At 41.3% G+C, this 20,374-nt stretch overlaps 1 protein-coding gene across 2 annotated transcripts in view; it reads left to right on the top strand.

Annotated features, from left to right (window-relative positions):
* The first annotated feature begins 930 nt into the window (after window positions 1-930).
* The window catches only part of lrch2 (leucine-rich repeats and calponin homology (CH) domain containing 2), a 34,883-nt gene continuing 15,439 nt past the window's right edge, over window positions 931-20,374 (top strand). Inside the window, exons 1-16 of one of the 2 annotated variants that reach the window (XM_005472094.4) lie at window positions 931-1,331; window positions 10,538-10,682; window positions 10,939-11,065; window positions 11,826-11,931; window positions 13,033-13,169; window positions 13,374-13,504; window positions 13,747-13,834; window positions 14,959-15,055; window positions 15,181-15,278; window positions 15,412-15,479; window positions 16,505-16,609; window positions 17,313-17,381; window positions 17,726-17,788; window positions 18,938-18,986; window positions 19,152-19,292; window positions 20,319-20,369. In XM_005472094.4, coding sequence (XP_005472151.1) covers window positions 1,097-1,331; window positions 10,538-10,682; window positions 10,939-11,065; window positions 11,826-11,931; window positions 13,033-13,169; window positions 13,374-13,504; window positions 13,747-13,834; window positions 14,959-15,055; window positions 15,181-15,278; window positions 15,412-15,479; window positions 16,505-16,609; window positions 17,313-17,381; window positions 17,726-17,788; window positions 18,938-18,986; window positions 19,152-19,292; window positions 20,319-20,369 — 1,710 coding nt within the window. In that variant the 5' untranslated portion in view covers window positions 931-1,096. The remainder of the gene's footprint in view (window positions 1,332-10,537; window positions 10,683-10,938; window positions 11,066-11,825; window positions 11,932-13,032; window positions 13,170-13,373; window positions 13,505-13,746; window positions 13,835-14,958; window positions 15,056-15,180; window positions 15,279-15,411; window positions 15,480-16,504; window positions 16,610-17,312; window positions 17,382-17,725; window positions 17,789-18,937; window positions 18,987-19,151; window positions 19,293-20,318; window positions 20,370-20,374) is intronic. The other variant, XM_003446785.5, reaches the window with a different exon arrangement.

Raw genomic sequence — 20,374 nt, forward strand, 5'->3', positions numbered from 1 at the left:
ACCTTAGATGAAAAAGTTTCAGGTCATAATCCACTGCCATCGTGAGCTGCAGCATGTCAACATACAAAAAGTGGAAACTTTTATTAAAATTGCACATCTTTCTATTTTCCTTTGTCATTAGCTAACACCACTTCTGCCTGTTTTAGTCGTTTTAAAAGTATTATGCCTGCAATAGTTAATTAGGTTTTAGAGAGACTACTAGCCTCATTAGAACAGGGCAGATGAAAAGAACTACATTCAACCTATGATATCTTGTTGCTATGATAAATACATATATAAATATATTGATAATATACGGTTTCAAGATCCAGAGTTTAAGAGAAAAAGTTATGGTACAATTTGCCACGCTCAAACTGCAAACAGTGCACAACAACGTATGGTAAGACACATTTTGCCTTTGACCCATGAAATTACATGTATTTTTAAAGCCATCATAGATAGATGTGACTAGCAGAGGTCAGAGAGGACAAATGAGGGTTGTTTTGGATAACCTGGGGAGCCTTCAGTTTACTTTAGCACCATTCTGTGACATTACTGGGATAGTGGAATGCCCCATAGGACCCGGGTGGAGAAGTTTTCACAATGACTGAAGAGGATAATTATTTGACTCACTGTTCAGACAACCAGGAGCAGTAAAGCAGTAGATGATTAGTGATATCCAGTGAATGTGGTGAGAGCTGTACTTCAGAGAAATGTTAATTATATATAAGTTTTATTTCAATGTTATAATAAACCTTATTACGCTAAACATTGTTTAAATAACTATCTACAGTGCACCAATCAATGTGCTATGCTTGTGCCCCCTGTGTCATTCTGGGTCTCCTGTTTAAAGGTGTTTATTACCAGATGGAGAAAAAAAAGGGTTAAAAGCCCAAAATGGCCACCATACCCCCTCATCATCATCATCATCACCAGCAGCAGCAGTAGTAGCAGCAGCAGCACCAATACCTCAGAAGCCCATCCCCTAGCGTCCGTGCTGGGAATGTACCGTGTATGCGCATGGGCGGAGAAACTGCCGCTGTGCGCTGTTATTATTGTAAGAGTAATTTCTTTTTTTCTTTTTCTTTTCTTTTTTTCTTTTTTTTTCTTTTAAAAAATGGCGTCCAGTCAGGGAGGCGTGGGAGCTGTCACCGCTCTACAAAGCCATCACTATCCCACCGGACCTCACTGGAGCCCGGGCATCACACCGTTCCAGCAGCAGCACCACACGGCCCGAAGCCTGGACCGGGCTCTGGAGGATGCCGTGTGCTCGGGGATACTGAACCTGAGCGGCAGGAAGCTGAGGGAATACCCGGGGATGAGCTACGATCTCACCGATACAACACAAGCAGGTGGGTTGCTGTGCACGCGTGAGGACTACAGGAAACAAAACGTAAACCAACAAAAAAAACAGAAAACACGTACTCGTGGATGAATGCAGCATGCCCGCATTGTGCATGAATTTTATCTCGATTTTGTGGATAAAGGCGCAATAACGTGTAGGTGACATTATTTATAGGAGTATACCGTGTACTCCGCGGACTTCTGTAAATGCACATTTGCTACATCCTGCTTGTAATTACTGTCCACCGGGGCTCGTATATCTGTAGTTTAGTGCGCTGTTGTGTTGCTCGACGCCAGTAGCTTTCAGTCCCCCCCCCCGCCCCCGAGACACATGAATGAGACGGCAGGCGCACCCAAGTAAGCGCTGTGCAGTGGTTTGCACACCAAGCTGCAGCTGATTCGGCACGGGGCAGCTGGAGCACTACACGAATGAAGCCTGCGGCAACGAATAGTGTGATTCTTGCTCAGTGAATATCATTTGTGATGAGCATGTGGCACACACACACACGCGCGCGGCTTTTTTCATATTCGGCACAATCAGACAAAAGATGCAGGGTACTTGCTGGCAGCCTCACGCCCCTTTGGTTGCTTGGCTGTATATGCCCATATAGTGTAGCGTGTAATGTACCAGACAGGAGGAAGACAAGGGTTTACTTTTGGTTTCACATGTAGGCTGATTCCTGTTTTAACCTATGTCTTTATTGGGCGATCTTTTTCTGGGTCACCCTTAACCGTAGTTAGTGGGTCAGTATTAGTGTCACGTTTTTCGGCAGTCTGTCAGTGTGAGATCATAAGTTTTATTGAGAATGGCGTGACTTCAGTGGCTGTGCGTTTAATTAGGGTAGACATACATATATTCATCTTTTTGCACACATTTGGTAATTTTGGTAAGACTGGCTTGCTATTTATCATTCTCAAGCATTAACATGGGCATGTGGAAGATGCCAAATCTCAGAAATGATAGTCTCCTCCTCTGATGTGTCCATAGACCATCTGGTGTTAATCTGTCATCATGTGCAGCTCTTACCCTTACCCGTACCCCCAGGGTGTTAAAAATGTCTACTTCAAGATTTCAGAACCTCTTCACATCTAGACATTTGAACACTCCTGAAAGTGACTTGTTTAACTACTGAATCAAAAATAAAGCAAAAAGCATGATATGCACAGGGCTCCAGCCACTGAAAATCATTTGTGGGCTTGGTAGGAGGTGAAAGGTTTGCTGAACAAGCAGACATGTCTTCCAGTACTAAGCTATAATCCAACTATTTTCTTACATCCTGCTCTGCCGTTCTTAGTCGTTAGTAATCGTTTTGTGAGTGGGTTTGTTCACCCAGATCTATGGAAATTTCCTCATTTGATAGTCATATGTGCTAATTCTCCAGAATAAAGAGGACTTACAACAATACACACCATTAATAACCCAGAGGAGCTCAGGGCCTTTTTGTTTTACACAGATTGCCAGTCATGTTTCATGGCAAACCACAAAACAGGAAGTTTGGGGTGAACTATTTACAGACTGTTTGGCCGTCTTTGTAATGATCTACTCTTCTACCAGTCAGCTTTGCTCCATTAAACTTCAGTCAAAACATCTGTCAAGAGTTTTATTTATTTATTTAAAATTTAGAAACAGCTTCTATTATCTGGAGTGCTCATTAAAACAGCGATGATAACTCGAAGAGGTGGGAAGGTTTATATTTCTGTGCCAGTGCAATTCAGGTGCTGTAAATGCTACACGCCTCGTGCTTGTATCTCACGCCTTCATTTCACTCTGTCAAATTAAAGGTGTGCCAGAAGGGAAGTGTCACTTTCAGATGTGCGAAGAGAGATCAACACCTCACGGCGCTACCCTTTACATCAATTGCAATCTCTGCTGCAAATAGAAACGGTGTCATTTTTGCTGGCTCAGTCAAAATCAGTTGCAATTTAAAGTTAACTTTAATGCATCTTTTCTTATAAGTCTTTGCTGCAGCTGCAGCCTCACACTGGCCCTTTCAGTCCTCACTGAACAGTACCAATTCTGTAAACTAAGACACAGCTTGTTAAGCTACATTATTTGTTACACCTGAATACTGAAAGGGGTTTAAAAAAAGAAGAAGTGGCTCTTGATATGTCTCGTGATAAGTATAAAGAAGTGCTATTTCGATAACATCACGTTGCTGCTCTTAGAAAGCGAAGAGATTCATACGGAGCAGTGTCTAATGAGTCGCCTTCATCTGACGGCTAAGCAGCAACCAAAAAGGGAGCTGACATCACACGAGGGTGTCTGTTTGCAGTGTGCTGCTGCTAGTTTGTCTCCAGTCGGGTTGTTTTCCCACAGGGAAAGCGCTGAGAATGCTGCCCCGAACTTGTGTAGAAGTGCATGCGGGTTAGTGCATCTATCTGGGCAGATGTTCAGGTTCATAACCCCAGCATGCCTCTACCTGCCATTACCCCACCGCCGGGAGGTGCCTTCACCGTACCTTCACAGGTGTGCGTTATTGTCAGATATTCAGCCAAGTTTACACCAGCTGTTTCGGTGGCTTCTCAGGAAAAATGTTAATAAAGACATTTCAAATTGGGATTTCTTGGAGAGCGTGACGACTCATTTATGGTATAATCAACAATACATGCATTAGATTTAGTTTGTGGTTTTACCTTCCATTTTTAATGTCTGTGCCACAATTGAAGATCGCACCTAATCTGTCATCACACTGTAAACACTTCACTGTCTGGCTAATTACTCCGTCATCCACGAATAGTTTGATCTAATATTTAATGGCCAAAATGAAGAGGTAAGTGAAAAAAAGCGTGTAAAGAAAAAAAAGAGTGCGGTTTTTGTCACAAAAAGAGAGTCCGCATAATTTGAAAGCCAAGAACAAACCAAAAAACCCACTCAGATACCGGAAGTCTTTGAAACAGGTGGCCAAAATGCAACTTGGGCATTTTTTATTCGATTTTGTGGGACTTTGTGCGCACAGCAAATCTCACGAGGTGCTGCTGCATTCCTTACAAGTTAAACTCTTGAAGGACGGCCTCCACAAGGACACAAGTATCAAGCAAACATTCTCTGCCTTAATAATCAACCAATGTAAATACTGAAAGCGCCACAGCTCATTAAAGTTCAAGCAGGCTGACTCCCCCCCCAAAGGCTTTAAAAGTGCTACTCATTCTCTGTGCTCTGTTAAATCAAACATCCTCTGTCTCTCCTGAAAGCCTGTGCAGAACAGCAAGCGCTTCGGGCAGCAGAGTCGTCCCATAATTATGTCTTATATATGAGACACAACATAAAATTTTCTTTTAAATCCCTTTTTGAGAAGATTGTTGGTGTCCTTTAGTTGAAGGTAGTCTTTGAAAAATATCAGAGAAAAAGGCGTTTACTCACCAACGCCTAGACTGGGTTATAGATGTTCCTGTTAACGAGAACGCAGGCCTGTATATTAATGATGCCGCTGTTAAACATTTAGACTTGAATGTGAAATGATCATAAAATGAAACGGTAGTCTCTAATTGAATCTTTTCTGTGAAGCAACAGCTTAAAAAGCACTGAAGTTACAAACACGTTCAACAGAAGTGACATTCACATTAAAAAAAGGCACGAGACACCAAGGACACGTTCACAGAATTTTTCTTTTAGTTCGCAGCTAGGCTTTATCTACGCCTGGGAAATCTGCATGGCGTATGTGCTTGACAAAAAGCTCAACAAATGAAGGTATAACCACAGTAAATTAGAAACGTGTGTGTCATATAACAGAATGTGACTATTTTAGTGTCGTCTCAAAGTAGGATGTGTTAGAATTTAACAGGAACAATGCGGCATGTCTGAATTTTCCAATCAGACATTTGCAGTGTCCAAATTTGTGTAGTGTGACACAACCAGAGTGTCTGCTTCTTCATTTAAAAAATAGGAACATGAATCAAATGCTTGACATGTGATTTAATTTCATTCAATTAATTTCTGGTGTAATAGACTCAGTGAAAAATTATTGTAGGGGTTAATATCTTAGGCACTCAATGTAAAATAAATAATTTGAACAAAAATCAAATACTCTTGTATGTCTGAAATGCTTATGATCATAGAATAGAATAGAATAGAATAGAATAGAATAGAATAGAATAGACCTTTACTGTCACTGTACATGTACAACAAAATTTTGGGTGCTCCACACTAAATGTGCTGGCAAAAATATAAATAGTAAAGCAGCAGGAATAACTAACAAACAGGAGAAATATATGCAAAACAAGGGAAAGGCTCACTTTACAGCAGCGGCCTCCAACCTTTTTTGTGCCACGGACCGGTTTATGTCCGACAGTATTTTCACAGACCGGCCTTTAAGGTGTCGCAGACACACGGGAAAGGGACCAGGGAAACCGAGTTAATTATAAAAACAATTTAAAAAATAACAATAAAAACCCTGAAAACCATCAATTTCATGCCTGAGCCTCAACTCTCGCGGCCCCGTACCAAACGACTCACGGACCGGTACCAGTCCGTGGCCCAGGGATTGGGGAGTGCTGCATTAGAGAACAGGTTGCAAAGGACTTGGTCTGAGTAGAGTCTTTGTGAGTGACCTCAGTGATGAGGGTTACTAAGACCATGGCTCAGATTGGTGGGTAGGTGGACAGGGATGGGGTGTGGGGGATCAAATGGTCCAGGGAAAGAAGCCGTTTCTGTACATCTATAGTATCTATATCTATATTAATGTCTTTGCATCTTAATGTGTCTGTGTGTCTGTCAACACCGGGTGCTGCTGAAGCATGTCTATGCCCAATCCTGAAGCATCTGGATTGGGCAGAGATCAAAAGATGCGGTTCATGGATCAATTGGACCGCGTTAGTGCCTGACGGTGATTACAAGCTCTCACAGACAAGCCCTGCACAGTAGCTGAACAAACACAGCTGATCAAGAGACTACCCGATCTCTAAGGCCAAATCTCACAAAGAGCAATCTGCACGGTCCAACCCGCAGCACCGGACCACACCCAAATCCTGACAGACAGAGTGGCTGTGTCACATCTGCTGCAGGGTGAAAATTAATTAACCCCAATTAATCATCTCCTTGACATGCACCTTCCATGTTTTCATTAAACTGAATCCTGCGGCATTATTGACAGAATACAATAAATAGTCAGAGTATGATGGTCTCATTTTCCTGCAGCTTAGAGACAAATAACTTAGTGATAACAAGCTGAATTTCTAAATAGCAACTTAAAGCTATTTTTATCCCCTCTTCAAAATCAGTCTCTTGCTGATCAGAGACTCACTGTTTGCTCCAGAAGAAAGCAAGACATCTATTAGTATTCATTTTGCTGTGTCATGGAAGGACATATCCAAGCAGCATCTGCACTACGAACACAAATGAATAGATTGATGATATGGCCTGATGGCGCCGTGGAGCCTTGGTGGAGTGCTTCTCTGCCTGGCGGGCCTTGTTCTGTGGGAGCTTGAGGCAGCAAGCAGGTGGATTAAAGACCCACTGTGCGCTGCAGATGGTGCATGGTCTAGGTTGGAGGAGGGAAAAGTGGGAAAAGATAGACAGGCATATAAAGCCTGTCTCCACCTACCCCCCAGCTCCCCCATCACCCAGATGATTCAACTACTAACACAGAATACCCAGTTGTGGGACCAGATTAGGGTGTGTAGGGAGATGGGGGAATTGACTATATGCAGCTGGGTTACAGCATCAAGGTCCAAGCCTGAGGGAGAGGCAGAGTTTAGTCTTAATGGAAAGCGTGTATACCTTGTGACCTCAGCTTTAGTCTTTCCCCATGTGGTAATTTCTGCTTCCCTTAACCCTTTGGCTTCTTTTCCCTTTGTGCTGCTGACTGTGTCATAGTCTGCTTCTCACTTCTGCTTACTGACTGCTGTCAGAGCCCATATACAACTACACAGTCAGAGCCTATCTGTGGAAAGCTGCTTGAGCTTTAAATCCATATTATCTGACCTTAGTTTCCTATAACCACTGTCTGGACATTTGGTCATTTTAATTGACTAGTTTTAGTCTGACTAGTCACTATTTTTGCTGCAACTAGTGGCACTTTTGTTTAAATGCTATTGTGAGAAGCCATATTAGGAATCACACTAGTAGCACCAGAAAGCTAATCTGCTTTTTCATGTATTAGTGGCATGTAGGTAATAAATGCATCTTTCTCTTTTCTCTGGTATTAATTAACCAGGCCTCATCTTGAATGTGGGCCGAGGACTCCAACAACAAAAACAAGAATTATACCTGCAGACAATAACTGCTGCGATCAAATGTCCGACAAGTGGTGATAATGACCAAGATCACGGAGGACACTGACATCTGATATAAAGGACATGGAACAAATATCTAGTTTATTGTTGATTCTTCAGTTTGTTTGAAGGCAGGCGGTTTTGTTCTCCTCAAAATGTCTTGTAATCTGACCGAAGGGGCGAAAGGTTTAACATATAGTATGTATGATAAAATGCAGGTAAATCAGGCCATTTCAATACAATTCAGGTCAGTTTCTTTTCATAGCTAATAACAACAATCAGTAAAAGTAGAGAAGGTGTTTCATTGCACTGGCCCTTACTTCCCATTTTAAATACAAGATATCCTTCATACTAAACAGTAACCTTTTAATAGTAGGTAAGTGAATTTGGTTTTATTAAAACCTTTATACTGTAGCTCAGTTTTTTAATAAATAGTGGTGCCTATATGTAATTTCACATAATGAGGGGATGGAGGCGCAGCAGTGTTTGGTTTTCCCAAGCAAAGGATAGCGCACTTTGGTTATGTGGGACAGAATAATTGAAAGCCTTCTGTTTATCTGGAGCTCTGCAGCAGCAGCTCCTCACTCTAATTATCTTGTCACCCAGAGATAATTCACAAGACAAGATTGTTCACGCATGCACGCATAGACACACACACTCACACAGACACGCAGGAGGGAGAGCGGGTTGTCCACTAACCCCCTGCTACTGTCCTCATGTTGAAATGTCCTTGCCACGATACTGAACCCTTACACTGAACCCTGCTGTATTATCCGTGTGTGAGCATGTGTACGGTAGAAAAACAGAGTTGTAAGACTCGGGTTGCGGTGTAAGGTGCTTTTAGAAAAGTGATGTGCCAGTGCAGTCCCCATTCTCAAAGAATTTAAAGGACATTACCTTGACTTACTGTGAATTTACTCTGATCTAAACTACTATTTGCCCAACCTTTAAAAAGGCATTAATCTTAATAGGTAGTGATTTATGTTACTTTGTAGCAGATATCCTCATAATGTAAATGTGTTAACAGATTTAGGTCACTGAAACACGAGTAGAATACCAACAGCACACACGCAGACACATACACGCATCATTTGTAGGCACTGAATCAATAAGTAATTGACGGGGAATTCAGTGCAGTGCAAGGTAACCTTTGCAAGGATCCTTGTGTTTCTGGTTAAAGTGCACGGGGTTACTATCAGTGATTATTTAAGTGGAAATGTGGGCATGATCTAAAGACATTTAAATGAAAATAAAGAGTTAAGCTATGCTTCATTTGATCAAAGGGCACATTTACATTTTGTTGGCAGGTAGCAGTGAAATTTAATAGTCATATTTATGTTCCAGTGGATGAACTTTCCTGTTTTTCCTCTTTCAACATATGTTGATGACTGAGCCTCAAAGACCACCAGCAGTGTATAGGATAAACATTATTTTATATGTGTTTCCAAAGTAAGTATTTGGAATACAGGTGCAAATTCTGAATGCTGGCTGAGGACAGATATCTGCATAATGAGCTTAAGCATCTGTATCTGTATGCTTCCTTTATTTGACGTTGTTGGGATGAATTCTAAATATTTTATTACAGCAGGCAGATAAAAATGGGGGGTTGAAGCAGAGATTACATTCATGTTCCTGTTGCAGAACAAAAGCACATGCATGTAGCTCATTAATGCACGGCTATGATTTTTTTTAGTAAACTGCCTTCAGTGGTTAAACAGAGCGTGTTTAACCGCTATTTCTGCTGTCGCTTTGTCGTTTAGCAGTCTCTTTGCATTTACATAAAATATCTTGAACACAACTATGATGTGCTAGAAAGGCCTCGTCTGATTAGGTCTACATAAAAATGGTAAAATTGATCTCATTTGTTTGTACAGATATGTTTGGCAAACATGAAAGTGTCCTACTTATCAAATCTGTGTGCTAAACATTCATCTTCTGCCAATTTAGAAGCTAACTTCAGCGTTGTCAGGCGACACAACAGACAGCTCGACAAGTTTAGGGAAAAAAGGGACACACGTTAGCTGTACTGTCAACAGTTGTTATTGCCATTTGTGGTTACCAGAAGGTGACTCATACTCATTTTCCCTTCCAGCCACACCTTGAAGTTGGCACCGGGTGTTTTACTGTAGGTGACATGTCGTGGCAGGATTGAGATGGGTTGGCATTGAATTTGGCAAGGGACAATAGTGACTCCTAAGAAGAATTCCTTGTAACTTTGTTGATATTTTAACTAAGAAATACATGCAAAACTCTTGACATTAAACTGTTGGCGTGGGTTTTAATATGTATGACGGTGAACTAAGCTCTTAAACATGAAAAACAATTTAGCCATTGTGATATGCTGCCATGCCTTAACAGCCTTAACAGTTGATAGTATGGTTGTTTACTCTAGTTTTGTTCTATTATATACCATAACATGATTGTTGATATGGCATTACTTGCAAATATGTTGAATTTGTATAAAAAGACTTATTTCAGTTAAACGCGATCATAGAACTCATTCACTTTTGACCGTTCTCTTAATAAAAAGAGATAAATCCTATAAAGGATCCTAGATAAATTATTCTGTGCCTCAGCAAACCTGATTCTTCTCTTCAAAAAGCAACCCAGAAAAAAAAATTATGGTTATTTTATTTTGTTGTTAACTTGTCTTTCAACAAAACGACAGATGTAGGATGAGTTCCAACACTCTCCACTCATTCATACAAATCTAAAGCCATTAACGTGCCACTCCCAGCGAGATCGATGGTGGAAATACTGACGTATGACCCCACCAGCAGCACTCAAACCTATAAAGCCCAAGACTCTGGTGTAATATTAGACCGGCGTTCGATGAAGAGCTACGTTTCCTACTGCTCTGTCACAGATATGTATTGATCAGTCTTTCAAGGCTTTGGGAATGGCTTCTCGTGCAAAAAGCACACATAACTGATGTTAAAGGGTTATAATGAGTTTGTCACCAGCGTGCTTATGTACACAAGTATTCTGTTTCTTCTCCTTGCAGATCTGTCTAAGAATCGGCTCACAGAAATCCCCCCAGAAGTGTGTCTGTTTGCCCCCCTGGAGTCACTCAACCTCTACCACAACTGCATTAAGTGCATCCCAGAAGCTATTATCAATCTGCAGATGCTGACTTATCTGGACATCAGGTGAGCCATTGCTAACACTATACTGTTATTATTGTTTCAGACTCTAATTGAATACAAAAGGAGTGAATGTTGGTATTCAGTTATATGCCAAAAAAGTGCCTGTTCCCCTTTCACCTTACTTACAGGGTGAAAATCCTCACGCGAAAGAGATGTTTCCTCTTTTGCTGCAACTCAATTCCCAGTCACCATCGTCTCAGTGTTACACGCTTCTGTATGCTATTTTAAATCCAGGTCATTGTTTTGTCTTTCTCTGCAGCCGAAATCTTCTGACAGTGTTGCCGAAATACCTTTTCAACCTTCCCCTGAAGGTTTTGCTTGTGAGCAACAACAAGCTTGTGTCCATCCCTGAAGAGATTGGCAAGGCCAAAGACTTAATGGAACTGGTGAGCAGTCTGTATACATCAGCCTTTATATACAGTACAGTGCCTGAGGCACATACACAAGGGATGAACCAGTGTTCTGTCTACACGTAACAGAAAACTTAGCAAAGAATCAATTTTAAATCGTGTCTTTAGGCACTTTTTAACTAGCAGCCTGTCACAAAAACACATTTGTTCCAATTCCTTTAGTTGAATCTATAAAAAATGCCAGATAACACAGTTCGATAGACATAAAATTGTATTTTTACACCAACAAGGTGATTCCCAATAAGCTATTAGGCAAAAACTTGACATATCTCAGCATGGTGTGCAGTATGTTCTTAAAAACTGGACGAAGTGATGACAAAAGAAAATGTGACAGGCCTGAAAGACTACCTACAGCAGTGCGAGATGATCATGACAGAGAACAGAACAAAAGACAGCCGAGATCCAACCTAAAGAAAAGCTTTGATTGTCCTTCAAGAAGCCTGGAGAACTATGCCTTAGGACTGCTTAAAGAAATGACAAGAAAGCTGCCTAAGAGAGTTCAGGCTGTGGTGAAGAATAAAGGTGGTCATACTAAATATGGACTTCCATGCTCCATAGATTTGTACAAACTCTGCTTTTGCCTTTTATGCTATATTTCTATGTTCTTTGCATGTCTCAGTAAGTTCCTGCACCTATTTCCCATTTTCTATATGTATGTGTGTGTGAGAGGTGAGAGAGTGAACGCTAATAATTCCATTTCTCACTCTTTGTCTCCCCCTGCTGGGTTGGATTTCAGGACGTGAGCTCAAACGAGATCCAGGCACTGCCCGCTCAAGTGGGAAAGCTTCAAGCCTTGAGAGAACTCAACATCAGGAAGAACAGTCTTCACATGCTGCCTGATGGTAAATCCATCAATCATGAAGCTCTCTGTTCGTTTCTTTCACTTTAGACGCATTGATTGCACATCACTGAGACATTTTGGCATTTATGCCAGTCTGTCACAGCCAAGAGATACAACTGTGCTGTGTATGTTTGGTGTTGCCTGTCTTGTTACTGTTGGCACAGATAAACATAGCAGAAGACAACATAATAAATTATAGTAATATATATCAGAATAACTAAGGATACCTGAATTGACAAGCCCAACTTGAGCAATTCCTACGTGTGGCACATGAATCCATGCAGTCCGTGCTGTTGTCTAACACAGCGGTCCCCAACCCCTGGGCCATGGACCGGTACCGGTCCGTGAGTTGTTTGGTACCAGGCCAGGAGAGTTAAAGATTGGGTGTGAAATTTATGGTTTTCAGAGTTTTTATCGGGTTTTAATCTTTATTTTTTTATCGTTTTTATTGTTAACTTGGTTTCCCTGGGTCTTTTGTTATGAATAAATCTATACCGGTACTGGTTTTATTTTGTTGTATTTATCCGCGACACCTTAAAGGTCGGTCCATGAAAATATTGTCAGACATAAACCGGTCTAACAGATTAATAATATTTATAAAATTCTGTTTATTAAAAAATCACATATGTTCAACACAATGAACTAAAAAAAATCCCCTTAAAAGCAGTTAGAGAAACTTGTAAAAACTAGTGAAAACTATAGCAAAATTTTGCCATTAATTTGAAGGATGAAATGCATTTTAATTACAAGTCAAGTTAACCCTTTTTTTACATTAAAGTACCTTTGAAAAGCTTAACATTAGAACATCTGCCATAGATGGATGGAAAGAGTACAGGTATGACAAACAGAGCAATTGAAAAAAAAATTGTATAATAACATATTTATAGATACAGATATGATCCAAATATGATCTTTTTTTATTTGCTGAATTATTGTGGTTGCTTCAGGGTTAAGATAAGAGCCCAAAAACAAGAACTTGACTCTGTTTTTATGATGTTGTAAAACTATTTTTTATAAAATCTACCCTAACAGCACATACAAATTTCTGATGACTGTGCAGTCGAAGCATTGCACATCAGTTTCTTGTTATTTGTACTTTCAGAGTTGGCTGACCTGCCTCTCATCCGACTTGACTTCTCCTGCAATAAGATCACAGAGATTCCTCCAGCCTACGGGAAGCTGAGGCAACTGCAGCACATCATCCTAGACAATAACCCTATGCAGTCTCCACCGGCACAGGTATGAGGATTTGCTTTATGGTGGTGCTTTTGCCCATATGTGGGAACAGATGTGCAGCACAATTGGAGCTTTATGGATTGTCTTTAGAAAAATAGTGGTTGTTTTTGTATATCCAACCATCCACCCACGTGGATTTCCTTGTAGTTCCCTCTGTAGTGGTTGGAGTGACTTCAAGAACACACTGTGTATGTTTATCTGTTTCAGATTTGTCTTAAAGGCAAAGTGCACATATTTAAGTACCTGAACATGCAGGCTTGTAGGATGGATAAGAAACCAGACACCCTGGACCTCCCCTCCCTTGGCAAGCGTTGCCTACCGCAACCACTAACAGATAGGTACTGACAGATTTACTAACTTACGTGCAACTATCATTACGTGCTACTGTAAGGTGACCTTGAGGGTCTGAAAGGCGCCTATAAATAAAATGTATTATTATTATTATTATTATTATCAAGTATATCATTGTATCATAATGCATCTATTTATCACTTCTGTTCTGTTAAAAACACTATGCATTGCATTTATGCTATCTAATTATTTAATGCTGTCTAATTTACATCATTTTGCATAATTTCAGCATGGAAGATTTTTACCCAAGTAAAAACCACGGTCCTGACTCTGGAATTGGTAGTGACAATGGTGACAAGAGGCTGTCTACAACAGAGGTGAGAGTCCAAACAAGTGTCACACATGTGTGACTCACTGACTTGTGCATTCCTGTTTAGGAGCCTCAAGCTGAGTTATATTTTTCTGAACCCAGATCTTGTCAGTGATGGGTGGATTTGAAAGCTTAAACAGACTTATATATTAGGGAGTTGTCACTCATCATAGGTGAGCCACGCCTCAGAAAGTAGAATACGATTTTATTATCTCTTGTGTGAGAAAATAAATAAATTTTACTACTTAAGAAAGAGCACATCTTGAGATATATAACTGCGAAAGTGTAACCCATATCATTTTCTTGATATAATATGAGCTGTTTATATAGGTGGTTGACTTTTTAATCACGCTAAATCTAAGGAGTGGAAAGAGTGTTAGGCTTTGGTAGTAGCACTCATGCAGGTGCACAGAAAAGAAGCAGCTTGGCCAGAGCACATTTGCCATGATAAAGTGGCTGTGGTTTAAAAAAAATACAGACAGAAGTAAATGTTAGCACACTAGGTAAAACAACATATAAATATCTGACTAGACAAACTGGCAAGATGTGACCTGCGGGGCACTGTTGGATAATGGGAAGCAAGTGTGCAGGGAGGCTGGTTTTCAGCAGCAACACGTGAAGCTTTGTGAAGGCGGCAGAAATCCGAATGGAAAAATACTGATGTGACAGAAGAAGGTGGAAGATGGAAATGTGCAGTTCTGAATAACATATTTAAAGGACTTCCCTCTGAAACTTGAGTAACCTCCCTTATGCCTGTAAGCTATAGCATTGCAACACGGTGTGTGAGCTTACTGTTGTGACAGGAGAATAACCGGCGAGACCCAAACCAGTATAAGAGACAAGGATACTTTCAGAAGGATGTCTGGATACATGCCAAGAACTACAAATATAACTGAAAAGATCATTAATGGAGAAACTGAGTACATACCTAAATATAACTGCTCATTAAGGTTGCTTGGTAAGGCTGCAAACGTGACTTGGCAAATGCTACAGTCACGTGTTGCAGGTGTGGTTTTTTTCCTTTTAATCCTATGTTTCATTTAAATACCCAAAATAGCAACAGTAATAATTCAGGTGAATTGATTGCATTTGAAACTTGACTTCCCATTCCTCTCCTTTCCTCTCCTTCAGCCTTCAGACGATGACACCGTTAGCCTGCACTCTCAAGTTTCAGAGACAGCCCGTGCCGACGCCCTGTCACTCCTCTCCAAAATGGACTCTTGCAAAGGTTACCGAAAATAAGTATCACATATTCCCTTTGAAAGCAATAACAGAGACACGGGGTTGTTGAATAAAGTGCCTAAAAATGTGACAGTTCATGTGATGAACGCGGATGCTTCCTCCCTCTATCAGATCAGGATCTCTATGACTTTATAGAGCCCAACCCGGACGAGGATCCTGCTCTGTCAGAGTGCAATGGGCAGCAAAGCAGTCATGTGTCTTGTATAAAGGTATGAATTCATCAATCAGTCTAGAAAACCGAGAAGAATGTGGGAAATCTTTTGAAGACACGTTGGGAGAGAATATCTATCGCTGTGTGCTTGGTCCCTGTGACCTGACGTGATGTCCCTGTGTGCGTTCCAGGAACTGGAGAAAGTTCTTCACATGTCTCACCAAAGCAAAGATAAAGACAGCTGGAAAGAGGAGTCAGGGTGAGTTTTTTTTGTGCAATACTGTTACTTTCCACCATCCCCTGGACTTTTTAGGGTAACGTTCGCTCGCTGGAGTGTGAGTTGGCACAGGTTGTACTAATTGGTACTCAAATCAGATCCAGACAGACCAACAGAGCAAAGTGTTTTTTGGGAAAAAAGCCCGGTGATGAGGTTAGGCATATGGAGAGTGGACAGGCAAGGTGTTGGGCTCATTGTGCCGCAAGGCTAGCGGATTGAAAGAAAAACCTGAATCAGAAATATCCAATAAAAGAGATGAAAACACTAGGAGTGGTTAGCTTTAGCGTGACTGCCACACTGCTCACCGGCTCTAATGAGAAGTGAGTGGGAAGACCTAGGTATTTATACTGGAGCGAATGAGTGGTTAATACAGACCAGGTGTGCCACTCCAGCAATTTATGGGAACCAGAGGAAACGGCGTGAAGGGCGGCGTGAGAGAACAGAAAAAAAACTTTCAGTTTGTTCCTTATCGCAAGTGGCGGCCACGCTTGTGTTTGGTTTGGCAGAGTTCTGCCAAGTGCCGGTTCAGCACACACAAAAACACATTTTGTATTTTTTTTTTTTTGTGCATGTACTACCAAGGAGACCTCTTTGGAAATGACGTGTTAGCTGATGACACAGTTTGATGAGTCACTGCAAAATGTAAAAGACTGTCATCAGTTGTGAATGATGGCTTTCTACTGAATTGTATTGAAGTTCACATCTATCAGTGACTTCGATGCCGAGTGGTGCCAGCAGGTTTCCCCCTTTAATCATCTGCATGTCTCAGCCTGAAACCAAAGACAAACATAATAGCTTAACTGGGGATTCCACACATGTCTGTGAATGTGCTGGCCCTGCGACACACTGGTGACCAGTCTTGGGGCGGGGGGGGGCACACTTTGCCCTGTGGCAGCTGGGATAAGCTGAATTGGATAAGAAGAAGCAAATAAATGGATGTGTGCCCATACCTAGATATATCTCTAATTAGTCACTCGATAGTAATTTTGTTCCTCAACTTTTCCCAGTTCTGATAAGGAGCAGCTAGCTGAGGAAGAAGACGATGAGCTGAAGGAAGTGCTTGACCTGAGGAAGATTGCTGTCCAGCTTCTGCAGCAGGAGCAGCAGAACAGGTGTGTGGCCCTCACGTCTACTCTCGTAACATAACAGTAGCCGTGTGGTAGATCAGCGTTTGCTTAGCTGCTTAAATCTGTGTTGTTCATGTAACATCTTTCTGCAGTTAGCCTAACAGCGATTTCTCCCTGCAAGCCTACAATACCAACAGCATTATTAAATCCGCTTAAAGGCCTCATTAATTTATTACTTTCTAACAATTTTCTGTATAGGAAAGCGTTGCAGAGTAGGCTTACATCATGAGCTTTTAAAAGCAACGCAGATGTTTTGATAACTTTCCAAAGTCGTTGAGCGTGACTTTTGAAAAGAAGCAGCATTACTGCCTAAGCTTCATCAGTTTGATGTCAGCGTTTGTGAAGTAGTTATAAAAAATGTGCCGTGACTAATACATGCACTGCTGTAAAGAATGTTTAAATAATAGTCCTGTAAGTGGTTTGACAGAGCAAACAGACAGGCATCGAAGTCTACATTTTCCGTGAACCGGACAGTTTGGAACTGGTATACTCATTGAACAAATCCACAGCGACAGCATTCCTGCCCAAGCTTTTACGCTACATCTCTACCTGCTGCACTTTACCGCTTTTGTCTTTGCAAGTCAGAGCCATATCAGCTTTACCTGACTTTTTCTTCTCCACTTTTACCTTTTCCTGATCTTCTCCTGTTCCCCCGACTTGCCTACTGCTTGTTTGCGTGGCTTCTTAGACGACGGTCCTTAATTTGCAGAGCCGAAAGTCTAATTCACAGGAGGAGAGTGACCGGCCGGGCACACAGGTAGAGCGATTTTTGTTGTCATGGTTTACAGTTTGCTTTTTCAAATTCATTTCATACATACAGGTGTCTTACGAGAATAAAGTAGCAGCTATTTTTGATTCTTTGCACTCACTTCCTGTGACTCAGTTTGGGGTGAATCAGTGTTTTCTTCTGTAAAACAAGCAGTAAAATCTCATGTTGCCCAATTTGTGAAATTTCAATGTTTGGTGACTCAGTGTATTGAGCTTTTGGGGTGTTTTTGTGACATGGTCCAAAAATATTTCATGTACTGCATGTGCAATGTAATCTCAGCCTCTTTGAACAGTTCTTGTGTTCGTCTGTTTGCTAATTGTGTGCGTCTGCAGATTCCTCAGTCACTCTGGAAGCTCCGGCAGCAAACCGAGGCTCACACCTCAGACTGCTCGCAGGTGAGTTCTGTGCCAGTGTGTCTCCAGCTTCCAAAGAAAACTAGAGAGATGTAATTTTTGTAGATAAAATAACTCACGTTTGCTAAGAAAGCGCATTATTACCCGCCCCTGCGTCGACTGTCTGTTTCTGTGTTTATCTTAAATCCTCTCTGCTTGTTGTTTTAATACTTCATTGTGTCACTCCAGTACGTTTCACATGCTTACAAGCGTGCGAAGCAGTATGCCCTCTCGTTCCTTGTGTGCGAATCTGCCATTTGGGGAGGAAACCTGTAGCTTTCATGGACTGCTGATGGAATTTTCTGCTGGTGTTCCTGAGAGAAGCTGAAAGCGCTAAAATCTTTAAATCTAAACCCACCTCCTTTTTCTGGCATTATCATTCAAAGACTTATCGTGGCCTTACTTTTATTTATTTTTTTTACATTTTTAAAAATTCATTATTTATTCCATTTTCAGACTGCTCCCAGGGTTACCTGATTTACTCCTGTGCTACCGATTTCTTTAAAATTTTCATTATTTAGCTTATTTTAAAATTGTGTGTTGTCGCATTTAAATCTTTATGACTTCTTGTCTTATCTGGCAGCTTAAGCGATAGAGTCCTCAGTCTGGCCAGAGTCCACAAAAATCACTACTCCTCACTAATGGGAAGCACTAATCACTAATCAACAGTGTTGCTTAGGATTTAGTGAAACTTGCACACAAAGATCACCTCACGGGTCTTCACCCAAACTGTACTCAAAGTCAGACTGTGCCACTTTATGGGCAGCTGCTTCTCGCATTTTTCAAGCTGAACTCAACATGTTCGGGGCCAGTAAACTGCAGCAGACGTGGTTTACTAGCTTCCAAAGTGTTGTTCAAGTTAATCACAGGGCAGCTCTGTGGTGTTCTCCAGTAACACTTAGCCGTGAGATATACAGGAGTCATGCACGCAGATTTATTTTTGAGTAACACAAAACAGCCAAATTTGGTCTAGAACGCATCAACTTTTCCAAAACGTGACTGGTGGTGTGAGTCATGCACAGTTTGTCTCCCCGTCTCCAAATATTTGTTGACCCTAATCTCTTTGTTAGTGGCATGTATTCCCCAAAACATAACTTCCTGGTATTTGAATGTCAAACAAAAGCTTGTGATGTTATTGTGTTGTTATATCAGTGCCTCTTTAGATGAAGGAAGCAGTGGAGCGTCAGTGCTGAGTGGGCAGGTACCAACTTACTTTCTTTAAAGCAAACATACTGTGTTTCATTCATGCCCGGTTCTCCAGGCTTGTGTGTTTTTTTTCTCGATTGTGCCTCCCATTCTTCCCTGTAAGATACGGAGAATTTTATAGAGAATTTTTTAGATTAATTTTAACTGCTTGTGTTTACAGCCCTCTTCCTCCTGCTCCTTTGATGGCTGTCTGAAGACAGATCAGTCCGATTCAGAGCCAAAGTGGCCGGAGATCCCACCTGTCCTCAATCAGAATGAAGATCGCAGGCGGAACAAGTATCTACGAAAAGATTATCTGAAGGTTGTGCAAATTCCCGGATTCTCTTTGCATCTTCAGTAATGTCTTTGAAACACATTCTGGATTTGGATGTGTAGAATTTACAGACAAGAGACGAAATTTCCGCCACCAAAAGTTCTCTTGCATGTAGTCTGCTTGTACTCTGTGCTTGCACTTGTTCAAAATCCGTCACGTTTCTTTGGATGAATGCAGGTGATAAACAGTCCCTGTGAAGAACAAAATGCAATGCCTACATGCCCAAAACAAAAAATGCATGCATTCACACGCGTATTCATAAACAACGACCAACAGACCAAAACATAATCTTGGCTTGGATTTCTGGAGACTGCTGGAAAGAAAAAAGAATGCCTGTCGCTCCCAGATGCTGAGTGAGCAGATGGGCCAGGGGCTTTCTAGATTGCATCTACTTGCAGAGTACTTTGTGCTATCAGAGAGAATTGCATGCTCTATCTGGGAGCGCAGGGAGCAGATATGTTTAGAGCCGGAGCAATACACTGAGAGCAGGTCCGCAGATGTCTGTCAGCACACGGAGCAGAGATCTGATCAAGAACAAATGCCAACAACTGAGCGAGAGGGGCTGTTATTGTGTGTCAATATGGATAATAGCAAACACTGAAGTACATTTCTTGCACGCAGCAATGAATTTTGTTCGCTCAAATTAAACTTTTCTTTCTTTCTCCCCAAAATGCAACATTTGTACTTGCAATTTTTTTTTTGCGTGCGCTCAGAATAGAGGCACAAAAATAACGCCATAGTAGTGCAGGTCATCTACTAATGGGCATGTTGGTGGTTTATTCCTGGTTGTAGCACAGTATCCACAGGCAAGATATTCGCCCCATTATTTTTGTGGGACTTAAAGGCACACTAGCCACTTAATGTATAAACACATGCCGATCATTCTTTTAATAAGCGTGTCACTGTTTACATAAATGAATAACAAACATGTAACACCAGGTTTGCTTCCATAAATAGAACAGGAGATGAACAGTTAGCATGAAACAAAGATCTAATTATCTCTTTTGTTGACAGTACAAATGTCAGAGTGCTCGCAAAAACTCGAGTGGCAACGAAGACGCTGAGGTGGG

This window comes from Oreochromis niloticus, linkage group LG10 (genome assembly GCF_001858045.2).
Source record: "Oreochromis niloticus isolate F11D_XX linkage group LG10, O_niloticus_UMD_NMBU, whole genome shotgun sequence".
In the NCBI taxonomy this organism is placed as follows: domain Eukaryota; kingdom Metazoa; phylum Chordata; class Actinopteri; order Cichliformes; family Cichlidae; genus Oreochromis; species Oreochromis niloticus.